Source organism: Bubalus kerabau, chromosome 15 (assembly GCF_029407905.1).
Source record: "Bubalus kerabau isolate K-KA32 ecotype Philippines breed swamp buffalo chromosome 15, PCC_UOA_SB_1v2, whole genome shotgun sequence".
Classification (NCBI taxonomy): Eukaryota; Metazoa; Chordata; class Mammalia; order Artiodactyla; family Bovidae; genus Bubalus; species Bubalus kerabau.
This window is the reverse complement of record NC_073638.1, coordinates 57,582,603-57,599,560: the sequence shown is the minus strand read 5'-3', so window position 1 is coordinate 57,599,560 and position 16,958 is coordinate 57,582,603. Positions and strand designations below refer to the sequence as shown.

Genomic DNA, 16,958 nt, shown 5'->3' with positions numbered 1-16,958 from the left:
AATAGCTATAATATGCGTTAAGTAGCACTGATATCACCACATAATTTTCCTAACTGGCATAATTTTAAGTATGAAAAAGGAACTATTAATTTATTACACTGGGTGGGAAAGCAAGTATAAACAGGGGCTGTCCCTGGGAAACCATTAGAATCTATGGTGACGCCCATCTACAGCAAATAATCTAGTAATAGATACCTTATTCATGAGCAGCAGGAGATAATTTTATTCTCAATTCACCCTTCCTATTCTCAATCCTGGGCTTCCCTGGTGGCTTGGTGCTGATGGTGGTTTAGTTGCTAAGTCATGTCTGACACTTGCGACCCCGTGGACTGTAGCCTGCCAGGTCCCTTTGTCTATGGGATTCTCCAGGCAAAAATACTGAAGTAGGTTGCCATTTCCTTCTCCAGGGGACCTTCCCCACCCAGGAATCAACGCTGGGTCTCCTGCTTTGCAGGCTGATTCTTTACTAACTGAGTTATGAGGGAAGCCCCTCCCTGGTGGCTTAGTGGTAAAGAATCTGCCTACAGTGCAGGACACACGATTTCGATCCCTGGGTTGGGAAGATGCCCTAGAGAAGGAAATGGCAACCCATTCCAGTATTCTTCCCTGGGGAAAATCCATGGACATAGGACATAGGAGCCTGGGGGGTGGGGGGAGGAGGGGGGCTACAGTTCACGGGTTCACAAGAGTTGGACACAACTTAGTGACTAAAACACCACCACCACCGCTGTCAACCCTGCCCCTAGTGGAAAGGAGAGGTCTTTAGTCAAACAGAATAAAGAGACAGACTATGCTGTCATAACTCATTAGCCACTTGATAAAAGGCAGTCAATATTAACAAGCCTTCATTTTCCTTATATTGTCCCTCAAAAACTTCTGAAGTATATAAAGCAGAAGTTTCGGGTTGATAGATAAAGGATAAATCTGAACTTGAAAGTGAAGTCACTCAGTCGTGTCCAACTGTCTGCGACCCCATGGACTGTAGCCTATCGGGCTCCTCCGTCCATGGGATTTTCCAGGCAAGAGTGCTGGAGTGGAAATCTGAACTTAGGGTCATTTTATTAGGCTTACACAGTATTTTTTTTCAAGGATTAGAAAGTATTGCCAATATTCTAAATTGAAATATTTAGACAAATACCCTCATTAGCAACTTCTCTTGAAAAACTGGGGACATGCGTTAAAACTGAAACTTCATGTCACTTGTCAAGGGTCAAGTGGAACTGAACTGTCGGTGCCTCCTCTCCCATCTCTCTTCAATTCATCACACTTCTCCTAAAGAGGTTTAGTTTCATTCATCATTCCCTTTGTCATATTATGATCTGCCTGCCTAACTCACTCACAGGTCCTGCAAAGACCCTGAAAGATTTTAGATGCTTTTTTGAGCTTCATGTAAACCTCCTTCAAGTAGCTTGCAGCAAAGATTTTCAGACTGATGCTGAAAACAAGGAGAGCACAGTCTTACAAAAGCTAAGGAGATTTAAAAAGGGAAGAAGGATACAGACTAGACAAAACAGTGGACTCTGCCCAACTAAAGTGGGTCTTTGTGGACTGAGATATGAAATAATATATAAAAAGGTAGGAAATAATGTACAGTAACTAAATATTTATGGGCTGACAGATGACTAGATGGATTACTCACCATCTGAATATCATCAGTAAGTGTGATTATCTACAGTTGTTTTTTTTAAATAACATACTTACAGACCTGCCTAGAATTTCTAAAAAAGGACAGAAAAATTACATGCAAAATAAAAACAACAATGTTTATTTAACTTATTAAACTGTTGGGGTCAACTCAGTAATAAGTAAATGTGACTTTAAAATATAATAACTATAAAATGTTATAAGGCTTGATGAGGAGGAGGAGTCATTTGTATTTATAGAGCATGCTTTTTGGTTTGGGAAGTTATCTGAATATCTAAATAAAGTTTATATTTCTTGCTTCTGTATTCATTTTATTCATTGATCACCTCTTGTTGAAAATGGACAAAAAGTCATTACTAATATGACTTGGGTCAGTTTGTTACTTATTTTATTTATCCCCTGTACTCCCTGTTCCATGCATATTGCCATTCAAATAAGGAAAGAACCAAGATTTCTGAGCACCAGATGGGTTTGAAGCAAGGGCCCTGGACAATCCAAGCTTTGAAGAGTGGAACCATCAATATACAGAAGACAAAGAAAGAAAAAAAGGAAAAAGAAAGATGGCCAACTTTCCATTCTCCTTTAAAATACCAATAGACCACTCACATTTCTGCATGGCATTCCTGGAAATCCACTTGTGGCAAAAGGAATTTTGTGTGCTACCCTACTTATAATATTAGCAACCTTAGTAAGAAATGTAACAACTAATATTTAATGAGACCTTAGTATGCAAAATGGGAGAAGGCAATGGCAACCCACTCCAGTACTCTTGCCTGGAAAATCCCATGGACAGAGGAGCCTGGTGGGCTACAGTCCATGGGGTCACTAGGAGTCGGACACGACTGAGCGACTTCACTTTCACTTTTCACTTTCATGCATTGGAGAAGGAAATGGCAACCCACTCCAGTGTTCTTGCCTGGAGAATCCCAGGGACAGGGGAGCCTGGTGGGCTTCCTTCTATGGGGCTGCACAGAGTCGGACACGACTGAAGTGACTTAGCAGTAGCAGTAGTATGCAAAACACTTATCTCAATCTTCATACTAGCCATAAAAGACCAAAATATTATCTCAAACTTATAAATGAGGAAATTGAGGAACAAAAGGATTAAGCAAACACTAAACATCATGCAGCTAGGAAAATGCATAATCACAATCTGAACACAGATTATCTGAGTCCACAGGCCATGCAGTTGGCTTCCATGCCTTGTAGTTGCTTTTCATGCTTAGTCACTCAGTTGTGTCCCACTCTTTGCAACCCTACAGACTGTAGCCTGTCAGGCTTCTCTGTCTATGGGATTTCACAGGCAAGAATACTGGAAAGAAATAAACTGAAGTTGCTCAGTCGTGTCCAATTCTTTGTAACCCCATGGACTGTAGCCTACCAGGCTCCTCCATCCATGGGATTCTCCAGGCAAGAATACTGGAGTGGGTTGCCATTTCCTTCTCCAGGGGATCTTCCCCACCCAGGGATCGAATTGGTGTTTCTGCTGTCTTCTGCATTGCAGGTGATTCTTTACCCTCTGACCTATCAGGGAAGCCCAGTTGCTTTTTACTACAAACATTTATATATTTTTCTCCTACTGACTTCTTCTGTGTTTAGAAAAGAACCTTGGCAGTCATTCTCCCTGTTTCTTTCTTATATATCCCCTTCTTATTACATAATGAAGTTTTTATAATAATATTTAATTTCATATGAAAACATAAAATGTTTTGTTATAATGTGGTAATAAAAGAACTTACCTTTATATAGCATTTTACAAATTATTTTATAATTCAGTAATTCTTCCAGTGCTCAGAAAATTCAAGTTTGTAAAGTATATATTAACACCATCATTTCCTAATAAAAAATAGGAAATGCAAAGAAAATTTGAGTTGCCAAAGTCACACTGTTATTATACACCCCATTCTGACTCAATCTTGGTTTTTCTTACCTTGTATATAATGTTCTTTTCAGTCTCTCTTCCTGTACTTTCTCACCTAGCTCAATACCTGTGGCAAAAGAACCATTACAATGCTATGATAAATGAATGAGTGAACACAAGTTCTAATAAAAGATCACTCCAATACATATATTCTTGTACAGACCTGCTAGCTTTCTTATTCACAGGATAGAAATGCTGGGTGCTAAGACTGGTTTTTCTAGGCTGTTATTTAAGGAAAAATGGTAAATAGGAACTACAACTTCTGGTTTGTGACAATGAGAATTAAATTACATTCTCCCTCAAGAATTTGGAATTAATTTAAAACAGATTTTTTTTTAAGAAAATGGAATAAGCTGTATTCCTTTGATATTTAAGCATCTACCATGTCCAGGAGAATAAGAATGGCATTAAAAGAAAAAGGAAATTTTGAACATACTAAGGGGAAAGCAGAGACATTACTTTGCCAACAAAGGTCTGTCTAGTCAAGGCTATGGTTTTTCCTGTGGTCATGTATGGATGTGAGAGTTGGACTGTGAAGAAGGCTGAGCGCTGAAGAATTGATGCTTTTGAACTGTGATGTTGGAGAAGACTGTTGAGAGTCCCTTGGACTGCAAGGAGATCCAGCCAGTCCATTCTAAAGGAGATCAGTCCTGGGTGTTCATTGGAAGGACTGATGCTGAAGCTAAAACTCCAATACTTTTGCCACCTGATGTGAAGAGTTGACTCATTAGAAAAGACTCTGATGCTGGGAGGGATTGGGGGAGGAGGAGAAAGGGACGACAGAGGATGAGATGGCTGGATGAAATCACTGACTCGATGGACATGAGTCTGAGTGAACTCTGGGAGTTGGTGATGGACAGGGAGTGCTGTGATTCATGGGGTCACAAAGAATTGGACAGGACTGAGCAACTGAACTGAACTGAACTGAAGGGGAAAATCTAGACCAACATCCCATAAGAATCATAAGAATCTCCACACAGTTAGTAATCTGGCTTTAATTAAGACAGGAAGACCTACAAGTCCTTAGTGTGGCAGGCAATTAGTGCCCTATCTCACATTAGGGATGTGTATACAGTATGCATGGGCTTGGCTAATTACTGTTTTCAGAAGCACACATATAACAGGAGAGACTGCTGTCTGAAATTGATGCTGCAGTTCACTCCAGGGAAATATAGTACTGCATAAACTTCCAGTTTTACATTTTAAAGATGGATTACTGTGTAGTTCATTTCATCAGCAATATTTTTGAGAACCTACCATTTATCAGGCACTGTTCTAGGCACTAAAGATTTAGTGATCAAAATAGAAAAACTAAACAAAGCAAAACTTCCTTCTCCCATGCCAGGTACAATATAATGGAAGAAAATAACTCATAATATATATAAAAAAAACTATAGTATGTCAGATATGCGCTGTGGAGAAAAATAAGTGCATTGGAGTCGGGGCAAGGCATGCACATAATGGCCAGGGAAGGATTACTCAGGATCCCACTGAAAAAGTGATGTTTGATTAAAGCTCTGAAGGAGGTGAGGCAGGAAGCCATACACATATTTGGAGAAATGTAGTGTTCCAGACAGAAGCCAGCACAAATACAACAATCCAGGGGTAAGGAGAACTACACGGAGGCCCTGTGCTCTATGGGGTGAGAAATGGAATATTTCCTGCCATATCAGAGAGCAAAGGATATCACAGTCATCGGCAATTGCAGCCATCAGCCAAGGGTGAGCTGGTAAGCCCTGAGACAACTTATCTTCCCATACATGGAAAAGTGCTATATTCTTTTACCTGAACTATCTGGTTTCTTCAACTGACAAACTTTTGACAGGATTACCTACCCTTTGTTGCAAAACTTCTATATATCCTAGCTCCTCCCATCGCTTCCTCAGAGCAGTTTCTCAGAGCCATCTGAAACGCTGTCTCCTGGGCTGCAGTCCTCATCTTGCCCCAAGTAAAACCTAATTTGCAACTCTGACATGGTGTAAATTTTTTTCAACAGGGGAATTAGTAGGAGATAAAATCATAGGGCTGGTAACTGGTGTTGCAGGTCATTTTAAGTAAGGTCTTGTATGACACAGGAAGCCTTTAGGGGGTTTTCTGGAAGAGGAGTGACCTTATCTGACTAAAGTTGTAAAATCTGTTGTAGCTGTTCTGTCAAGAAGAGAGTGTGTGAGGGGTAGCAGAATAGAGTAAAGGCTATAGAGGCCACTGGTTGGGAAGTACAGTTATCCAGTGGGAAAGGTGATGGTACTTTTGACTGGAGTGGAAACAGTGAAGATGATAAGCAGCAGTTGAATTAGGCATGCATTCTGAAGATAGAGTCACAGAGGAATTAACTAATCATATGTGGAGGACAGTGAGAAAAGTATCATGGAGACTATAAGGAGTTTGGTCTGAGTAACTGGAAAGATGGAATTGTAATAAAATCTACTGATTAAACCAAACAAGAGCAACATAAAATCTATCTACCTTGCCAGAAAAACTTTAGTTATGTAACAATATTATTAACTATACCATTGATCGTCAGAACTTAATCATCTTGCGTAACAAGTGACTAGCACATTTGACGAGCACCTTTGCATGCTCCCTTTCCCCTAGCCCCTAGTAACCAACATTCCACTTATCATGAAAGAATTAATTAATTAATTAATAGGTGAAGTGATAGTCACTCAGTCGTGTCTGTCTCTTTACAATCCCATGGACTGTAGCCCACCAGACTTCTCTGTCCATGGAATTCTCTATGCAAGAATACTGGAGTGGGTAGCCATTCCCTGCTCCAGGGGATCATCCCGACCCAAGGATTGAACCTGGGTTCCCACATTGCAGGCAGATTTTTTATCATCTGAGCCACTGGGGACCCCTTAATTAATAGGGCCAGAGAATAATTTTGGAGGTGGTGGATATTGTAATGGCACTGATTGCAGTGATGATTTCAAAAGTGTATACTTATCTCCAAATTCATCACGTTGTTAACATTAAGCAGAACATTTTGTATGTCAATCATAGCTCAATAAAGTGACTTAAAACAAAACAAAACAGGGATTTCCTTGGTGGTCCACTGGCTAAAACTCCACTCTCCCAATGCAGGTGGCCAGGGTTCGATCCCTGGCGAGGGGACTAGATCCCACATGACACAGCCCAGAGTTCCCAGGCCACAACTAAAGATTCCACGTGCCACAACTAAGACCCGGGGCAGTCAAATAAATAACTTAAAGCGTAAAATGTCACATATGACAATACTTGCTTCTTATCCCCAAGAAAAAACAAACTAGTAAATGCTCTGAATTTACACTAAGAAATATACAAAAATAGGTATAATGTACAGAGGATTGTTTCCATTAGGCATCAGAGCGGAAGAGGTCTTCTTTCTCTGAGAAGTCAGGCTTGTGGCCATGTGGTCCTAGAGCAGGAAAACCTTGAAAGCCTAAACCTTGCCAACAAGGAGACAGGTTTAGCATCTGGATGTCAATTTCTTCATTATAAATGAAAATTCTTTGATACAAAAACCCTACCTGAAATTTTCATAGAATAAGATAGAAAGAACATGCCATTTAATACCACAGGTGGATCTAAATGAGAAAAGTGTAATTATTCACTTTTTATAAAAATAAGAACATCTATAGAATTGTAGAATTAAAACAAAATCAACTTAGAGTTTCCTAGTAAGTTAACCTTATCCTCGCCCATAATTTATTTGTCTATACACAGGATTTTGATGGTTTATCATGTAAGATATGTCTGAAGACTAACACTTCTTCCCAAAATGCATCTAATTTTGATTTCTACAGTCGATGGAAATTTTGTTACTGATTTTTAGGATCACACCACTATCCGTGAATGTTCAAGAGCTCTGTCTCTTCAAAAGACAGACCTGGTTTCGTGTCCAAGTTCATGACTCTGCAAGGGCAAAAGGAGCTAGATCACAAAATGTGACTTCACATGTCTAATCCTCATTTACCTAATCTGTAATTGATAGTACTCTTGGTCTCACAGAGTTGCTGAGAGCAATCAACAATCCCACACAAAGGACTTATACACAGTACTTGGCACACAGAATAACTCAAGTACCAGTTCCTTCTAACATTCTTACTGCCATTAATGTTATACAAGAGCTTGTTTTTATTCATATGAGTTTTCATTGATTCACAATTTTTTCTTGTTAATTACTTCACCATTCACCCATCAGAGAATTATGCATAAGCTGATCATGTACCCTGTGACTCTCTACGTTACTATTCCTTTAAAAATCCTTCCCTGAAATCCTTCAGGGAGTTGGAGTCTTTTGAACTTTAGCTGCCCATAGCCCTTGCCAAGCACCTGCAATAAATACTGCACTCTCCTTCAACAAACCCTGTTATCAGTAGATTGGCTTTACTGGATAAAACTCAATAAGATGCAAGATAATTAGTCGTATGAATGTGATCCTACAAATTTGTGTTAAATTTTCACACCCCACAAAGACTCTGGAGTTTCTCCTCCATATACCGAAGAAAAAAGGTGGGAGCACCTGCAACCAACTTCAAAACTTACCTTCATTGTATTTGCCTTTTGGCAACCCACACACTCTTTTCAAGCCCACAATGAGAAGAGCACAACTTTTGCAAGGAGGAACAAAGAACAAAAAATTGCTTAGAAACTCAATAGACCAGAAAAAGAGTAGAAAATTATCATGAAAAAAAGAGCTTTTCCTGTTGATTACAGTTGCTGTAAAACTACTATCTGGTATAGGTCAAATTACTTATGAAAAAGTGCATAGGAAGATACAACTTTCAGTAAATTGCATTAAAAACTAAGCAGGTAGGTAGCTTCTACTCGCTGTTATACAAGCTGATTGAGCTGTCATCTTTGAAGAACTTAGAAATCTAGCCAGATTTTCCAATTACATTTGCCCCAGGTAAGTAACACATTCTTCTAAACACCCTGTCCACCCAACCTCAAAAGCTGCATCTTTTCCTTTGCTCAGTCCCTGCTCTTCTTGTTACCATGCCTAATCACCAGAATTCCCTGAACACAACCTCTACTTCTTTGCCTCTGCGATTCTGCTCAATCTGTTCTCTGTGCTTAAAATGACTTGTCTACCCACCAAGTTAAATAAAAGTCTATTCTTCTTACAAGACTCAATACTAAAGCTACTTTCAAAGGCAATTTTCTGACACCTCCATTTAGAAATAATTATTTCTTTTAAATAAGCACTTCTACAGAAATGTTTCCAAGCCTCAAAAGATACCTAATAAGATGTAACGAATAGTACATTCTCATCACACTAGCTATGTGACTTTGGAGAGATTAAGATTTCTGATCTCATTTTTTTTTTCTTCTGCTAAATAGAATAATAACCTTGGAATCTTGTAAAAAAAAAAAAGTAGTTTTGTTCATGTTAATTAGCATTCATATATTAGTTCCTGGCATAAGTCCTAGTTCATATAAGTATTCAGTAAGTGGTAGCAATTAACAGTTTCTTATGCTTATATGTGGAGAAGCCAATGGCAACCCACTCCAGTACTGTTGCCTGGCAAATCCCATGGACGGAGGAGCCTGGTAGGCTGCAGTCCATGGGGTTGCTAGGAGTCGGACTTGACTGAGCGACTTCACTTTCACTTTTCACTTTCATGCATTGGAGAAGGAAATGGCAACCCACTCCAGTGTTCTTGCCTGGAGAATCCCAGGGACGGCGGAGCCTAGTGGGCTGCCGTCTCTGGGGTCGCACAGAGTCGGACACGACTGAAGCGACTTAGCAGCAGCAGCATGCTTATAATTATAGTAATCCCTTTATCTGTGTGCTCCCTCATTGGAAAATTTTCTCCTGGAAGGTAGATACCAAACCTTTTACTTCATTTCTCTATCCATATCCCCATCCCAATCTAGCAATATTTGTCACAGTACCTTGTACTTAGCAAGCTTTTTTTCCCCAATAAAAGCTTTCTAGCTTATTCAATTAATATATTATATAGGTGTGATGTTGTGATTTATAATAAGAAATATATAGATGGTCTTCATCCCCATTTTTGGCATAGAGCTCCTAAAACCCTTTGGGTTTCCCGAGTGTGGTGGGGGGTGGGGGGCTGGGGGCGGTGCTTAAAGGTGTCCTTTATTATGTTAATTAGGTGCTTTATGGAAAGCACCTATGGACAGTTAAACATGTGATTAGAAGGCTGAAACCTCAGGCCTGATAGCCTGACATCTGCTAGAGATGGAATTCAGTCACCAATGGCCCAGAGCTGTGTAATGAAGCCTCCACTGAAAACCCAAAAGGACAGGTTTCTGAGAGCTTCTGGGTTGGTGAACACATGGAAATTTGGTGAGAGTGGCACACCTGGAGAGGCACAGATGCTCTGTGTCCCTTCCCACACACCTTGCTCTATGCATGTCTTCTATCTGGCTATTCCTGATAGCTATTCCTGATATAATCTTTTCTAATAAACCAGTGATCTAGTAAGGAAAATGTTTTCCAGACTTCTGTAAGTCTATCTAAAAAACTGATCATACCCTAGGAAGGAGAAGCTCATGGGAAACTCTGATTTATAGCCAGTTTGTCAAAAGTGTAGGTAACAACTTTGGCTTTTTTTTTAATTAATTTATTTATTTTAATTGGAGGCTAATTACAATATTATAGTGGTTTTTGCCATACATTGACATAAATCAGCCATGGGTTGTGTCCCCCATCTTGAACCTCCCTCCCACCTCCCTCCCCATCCCATCCCTCAGGGTCATCCCAGTGCACCCTGAGCACCCTGTCTCATGCATCAAACCTGGACCACTTTGGCTTTTGACAAGCATGTGAACTGAGAGGGAGAGGGGAAGCAGTCTTGCAGGACTGAGTTTGTAACCATGAAATTTGATTATATTTCTGGATAAACAGTGTCAAAATTCAGTTGATTTGTAGGATATCTAGCTGGTGTCCCAAGAATTGCTTGCTGGAATGGGAAACCTCCCCCATCACTCACATTGGAATTAGTATCAGAACCTTGTGTGTGTGTGTGTGTGTGTGTTAGTAGCTCAGTCGTGTCCGACTCTTTGTGACCCAGTGGACTGTAGCCTGCCAGACTTCTCTGTCCATAGAATTCTCCAGGCAAGAATACTGGAGTGGATTGCCATTCCCTTCTCCAGAAGAACTTCCCAACCCAGGGGTCAAACCTTGGTCTCCTACATTACAGGCATATTCTTTACCATTTGAGCTACAGGGAAGTCCTACCTATTTAATAGGTGACCCCATATTTTAATGGCTCATCTGAATAAAACTGGTCTTTTACAGTTACCAAAATAGAATAACTATCCTGTAATTTATCTATTATTTTGATTCTGAAGTGTGAGTACTTTTATAAGGGTCTGAGGTTGAGAAATTTAATGATCACCAGACAAACATGTAATAAAATAGAGTCTATTTTATAATAGTAGAGATTGATTTATAATAGTAAAGTGTAGCTTACATATATTGTATTAAATGCCTTTAAATATCAGTTTATCAATTATAAACTGAAAGAGACTTAGGGTCTATCTAATCCAACCCTACTTAGTTCATAAATGAGCAAATCAAGACACAGTGCATGTTTTGTAAAGGGTTTTTAGGAGACACGCAGATTGAAAGTCACAGAAGAGACTTAAACCTAGGTTTCTTCATTATTCTTTCTTACCCAGCACTTAAAAGTCTTTATAGAAGAGTATTTAGATTTCCCGATTGTTTTATCAATATGATAAAACATTAAACATTATTTTAGGGAGACAGAGTTGTTTTTTTTTAGCATGGTCATAATAAGTTTGAACTGAATATCTTTAAGTAATAATAGGATTTAAGCTGACCAAAAATATAAATGACTTGGATAGACTAAGGAGATCATAAAGTTACTTCAAGCACAAGAAATAACGAGAGAAGTGTGGAAGCAGGACAAAGGCTTACTGAGAGATAAGGAGAAGAATATGGGGTTGGAGAAGCACATTTACAGAACCCCAACCCCCAAAATGCAGGAAATGACATAATTATAAGGGATCTGAGAAACATGTAGTCCAATTCAATCACGTGATAGTCAAAAAAACTGAAACGTCTTTTCCACATTGGTAACTACATCTGAAGAAACTGAGTCTGGCTCAATTTCAGGCACATTATCTTCGGGTTGAGCGTGAGATAGTTTAGTACCTGTGTTCACAAACTGAGAGGGGGGTAGGGGTAGGAGACACAGATTGAGACGCTACACACATAAAAGTGAGAGCTGAACTTATACAAGGAAAAAGCTCTTAGAAGAGAAGGGGGAAAAATAACAGGAAGAAAAAATATAGAAGGCCAAGACAGAGTCCTAGCCAATACTCACATCTGGTTGGCAGAAAGAAAGGGAATCAATGAGAAAGTGGGGGGCCTCGAGTGGAGTATTTGAAAAAAAAAAAAAATCACAGTATTTTTAGTTCCATCTTTGGAGAACTCCATATCCTAAAAGTCACTGGGGAGGTTGTCCACTGTGTATATGTCCATCAATTTCAAAACGCTAGGTTCTGTTTTAGTATGTACGTCTGGCCAAATGTTTCAAATCTTGCATGAAAAACAATTCTAGGAAGTTCAGCAAAGGATTGAGAAAAAAGAGAATTATATCAGACTAGTTCATCCTCAGAAATGCATTAGTGAATTGAAATATTTTATTAAAATTTTTATTTCTAAGTAAAAGTCTCTCCAAACTACTTGTTAAATATTAGTTATCAAACTTGCTTTAGCTCTGAAACCCCTCTTTTATCAGCATTTATGAGACACAAGTGAGGCCTACTGTCTGACTCAGTGGAAAAGGCTACACTAGTCTGGTAAAATTGCTTAAAATTAATTGACAGATCTGGACCACAATATCATTGGAGGAGCTACATATAATCTTGAAAGAGATGGTAGAAGGAAGGACAATTGGTTAAAAAGTTTAAATTAAAAAGCTTGCAACCATTCACTTATTCATTGAGTGATGCTGTCTACATCAGAATGAATCATATATTGACACCATCAATGCTGAAACACAACTTATGACTGTTTTTCATGATTACAAAGGTGTTTGTGTGAATTTTTATTCAATTTTCAAAGAACTAATGAATCAGTTCAGAATGAAAGTAAGTCATGACCAACTAAACAGATAACCTTAGGAAGTTCATTTTTCCTTAATTTCTGTCTCTGTAAAATGAGGGGATAAACTGGGTAAACTGAAATTCCTTCTCTCTTTAAAAATAATTATGTAGTTTTTAATCAAAGCCCATGCAACTTAACTTTTCATATAGTTGTAACATAGATATGGATGTAGGTATGATGCTTTTGAACTGTGATATTGGATAAGACTCCTGAGAGTCCCTTGGACTGCAAGGAGATCTAACTAGTCCATTCTGAAGGAGATCAGCCCTGGGTGTTCTTTGGAGGGAATGATGCTAAAGCTGAAGCTCCAGTACTTTGGCCACCTTATGCAAAGAGTTGACTCATTGGAAAAGATTCTGATGCTGGGAGGGATTGGGGGAAGGAGGAGAAGGGGACGACAGAGGATGAGATGGCTGGATGGCATCACAGACTCGATGGACGTGAATCTGAGTGAACTCTGGGAGTTGGTGATGGACAGGGAGGCCTGACGTGCTGCGATTCATGGAGTTGCAAAGAGTCGGACACGACTGAGCGGCTAAAATGAACTGATGGGGTACATAGTATGTTATAGGTAAAGCATTAAATTTAAACATTAGATTGAAATGAAAAAGATTTTCTTTAAAAAAAAAAGTACACTTGTAGGAGACAAATATAGATATGTGCCATGTGGAAAGTTAGTACAAAACTTTATGAAACATAGGGAGGCAAAAGTTCTACTCCTTAACCTCTTATGTATGAAGGAGCCTTTATCCTCACTCCTCCAAGTATCAGGGCAAGATCCAGTTCACAGATAAAGAATCATGTGAGACAGATACCATATGATAACTGGCAGACTGGCTGGATCTTGGCAGGTGCCTTCACGGCCTCTGCCCAGTACCTGAGCTTAGCAGGGTTGAATCACCAGTTTCTCCCCCTCCTTGCAATTAGTGGCATTAATCACTCTCTACCACTCTTAACCATGAATATTCTTGTAACAAATATAAGTTTATCTACATTATGAAACTTAAAAATGAGATGAGAAGCCAAAGGTCTCCATCAATCTCACTCGGAGCTGCCTTCTTTGCCTTTGAGACTACATCAATGAGGGGAAAAATAAAGCAGTCTCTGGTCTAAGGCATGGGTCTCCAACCTCCAGGATCTAACGGCCTGATAATCTGAAGTAGAGCTGATGTAATAATAGTAGAAATAAATTGCACAATAAATTTAATGTGCTTAAATCATCCCCAAACTATACCCCTCCATATGGACCATGGATAAACTGCCTTCCATGAAACCAGTCCCTGGTGCCAAAAAGGTTGGGGACCGCTGATCTAGGGTATATATAAGGGTCTTGGCAAACTAAAGGGCATCTCTTGTCTGAACCTTTTCATCACACACACAAACACACGTAGCACAACATCATATGTTTGTAAAGTTAGAGAACCATAAGAGACACTAGATCCTCTAACGGTTTTAAATCATGATTCTTGGAGAACTTGAGTTCTGTGCAGATGTATGAAAGAAACCTGAGAAGGTTGGAAGGTCTTCAAAAGGTGGTCAATTGGGCCATCATATCTCTGATTCAAATTTTTTTAAGTCATTTTCATTTCTCACACAACCAGGATGCTGCTAATTTAAAAATACTTTAACCACTGATCAAGCTCACCTTATTCAATTAATATGTTAAAAAAATGAGTGACCCAAAGTTTGGTACTTAACCAATGTTACAAATCTACGGCAGAAATAGGACAAGAATTCAGGTAACTAGACTTTAACTCCAAATGGAAATGGGAAAGTTAATGAAAGTGGTAATCACCTGTGATTCTGGATTTCCCATGAGGTTGCTATAGCTTATGATACTTGCATTATGAAGAGACAATTAAGAACTTAAAGAGGTAACTAGGCAACAGTAATGCCATTTTCCTAAAAATAATACTAGGGATATTATGCAGGGATAGTTTACTTTTGCTTCAGCTGAGCTGTTGCATATGTAGGAGAAGAGAGGATGAGCATCTGCTGGGAATTAGCATAGACCTTTTTTCTACACACCTGTTCTGCAGAAGAATATTGATAATGAAAGTGCCTACTAGCTTGTCCTATGTAACTAACAAAATCCAAGCCTGTAATATTCCCTGCCCATATCATTACGAAAGGCAGATTCTGATCTGTGAGATGGCACTAAAGAAAACAAATGAGGTAAAGTTTGATGAAATTCTGTGGGTAGAGTTGTATGGAATCTTAAGCCCTCTGGGCCAATCCCTCTCACTGGGCTTTAGTTTCCCCATCTGTAATGAGGGGAATGGAATTGATCTCTAAAATAAATTTCAATTCTTACGTGTCAGTTATGTTGACTGGGGTATAGTGTTCTTTGTATTTTATTTTTTGTTTTAAAATCATATTCAATGCCTAGAGGGAAAAAGACAAAAGAAAGAAAAATATTAGCAACTGTTTTAGAAACATGGTATCAAAGCCTTTGTATTGCTATGTTTAAAGATACCATCTCATGTATAGAACAGTCTTTTGGACTCTGTGGGAGAGGCAGAGGGGGGGATGACTTGGGAGAATGGCATTGAAACATGTATAATATCATATAAGAAATGAATCGCCAGTCCAGGTTTGATGCAGGATACAGGATGCTTGGGGCTGGTGCACTGGGATGACCCAGAGGGATGGTACAGGGAGGGAGGCGGGAGGGGGGGTTCAGGATGGGGAACACATGTACACCCATGGCAGATTCATGTTGATGTATGGCAAAACCAATACAATATTGTAAAAAAAATTAAAAAAATAAAGTATGTGGTTGGGTTGAGAGTATAAAAAAAATAAAAATAAATAAAAATACCATCTCAGATAGAGCTGGAATATGGACCATGAATATTATTAAAAATATTCTTTTGACTAAAATAAAGGAGACACAATTTATTTTTAAATATGATTTGTGTGTGTATGTGTGCATGTTCATATCACACCAATTCCAGGCATAGACTGGACAGTTTAAAACACAACTGGAGTTAAAAATGTGTCAACCTGTAGGATGAGCGCCCTAAAGTTTATAACAATAGCCTCAAACGGGTCCTTAATGCTGACCAGCAGTCAATATATATTTTCACTCTCCTAGAAGGCTATTTCGTATTTTATTCCCTCACTTTAAATTCTGTCTTCCAACACCTCCTCCCCAGTGCTCACTCTCAGCTGATAGCTTTGCTTCCTGTTTCCCTGAGAAGACTGAAGAAAACTTCCACAGCTCCCATCCACCCCCTGGCATCTGTACCCATGTATTCTGACTTGCTGCCTGATACTCAAGACAAACTGCATTCCCACCAAAGCCTATCTCCTTTACTTATGCAATAGTTTCCATTACTCTCACCTACTTCAGACCAATAACCTTCCCATGCTCTCTCCGTACTGAGTCAAAGCCAGCCTCTCTCCACACCCCACCTCACCCCTAGTTGATAATTCCCATCACTATACAAGCATACTCTTTTAATCCCTAAAAATTGGGGGGAGGGGAAGCAACCTCTTGACTCCTGTTTTCCTGGTGGTTTTTTCCATATTTAATTGTTTCCTTTCATTGTAAAGTTACACAAAAGTAGGGTTAGTAGTTATTGTTTTTAACTCTTCTTAAATCTTCCACAATAGGTTTTGTTGTTGTTGCTTGCTGTTCCATGCCTCCACTAAGACTATCAGAGTCACCAATGGCTCTTCAGTGCCAAAGTCAGTAGTCAATTCCTAGTCTTCATCTTATTTGGTCTATCAAGGACTTTTGACACAATTGCTTGCAACTTCCTCCTCGACACACTTTCCTCACTCGGCCTCCAGTGCACAACACTTCCATGGCTCTTCTCCAACTTCACTAAACGCTCCTTCTCAGTCCTCCCATCTCTTGACCTGTCTACTTTGGAAAGCCCCATGACTCAGAGTCTTTGGATTCTTCTCTTTTTTATCTTTATTGCTGTCCCTTGGCGACCTCATAATTCCTCATGGTTTTAAACCTTATCTATATCTGATACCACTAAATCGGTGTATCTCCAGGCCAGATATCTCTCCCTAACTCCAGGCATTTATATTACATATCTGTCTTCTTTATATTTCCACTTGGTCTAAAAGAATCATGTTCAAACTGAACCAATATTCTCAAATGAACCTTTTGACATTTGCTAACAGATCAAATTCACTCACCATTTTCCCATATCAGTTGATGGGGAAATCTTGGAAACCAAAATCTTGACCCCTTTTTCTCATTACCCACATTCAGTCCACTTTCAAAATATATCCAGAATCTAACTATGACTTCTCAGATCTGTACAGCTGCAAGGCTTCTAATTGGTC

General features: G+C 39.2%; 1 protein-coding gene across 1 annotated transcript in view; it reads right to left on the bottom strand.

Moving 5' to 3' along the window:
- Positions 1-16,958, bottom strand: part of ANO3 (anoctamin 3) — a 452,166-nt gene that overhangs the window by 316,398 nt on the left and 118,810 nt on the right. The window contains 2 exon segments of the mRNA XM_055549165.1: positions 8,093-8,111; positions 8,113-8,157. Coding sequence (XP_055405140.1) covers positions 8,093-8,111; positions 8,113-8,157 — 64 coding nt within the window.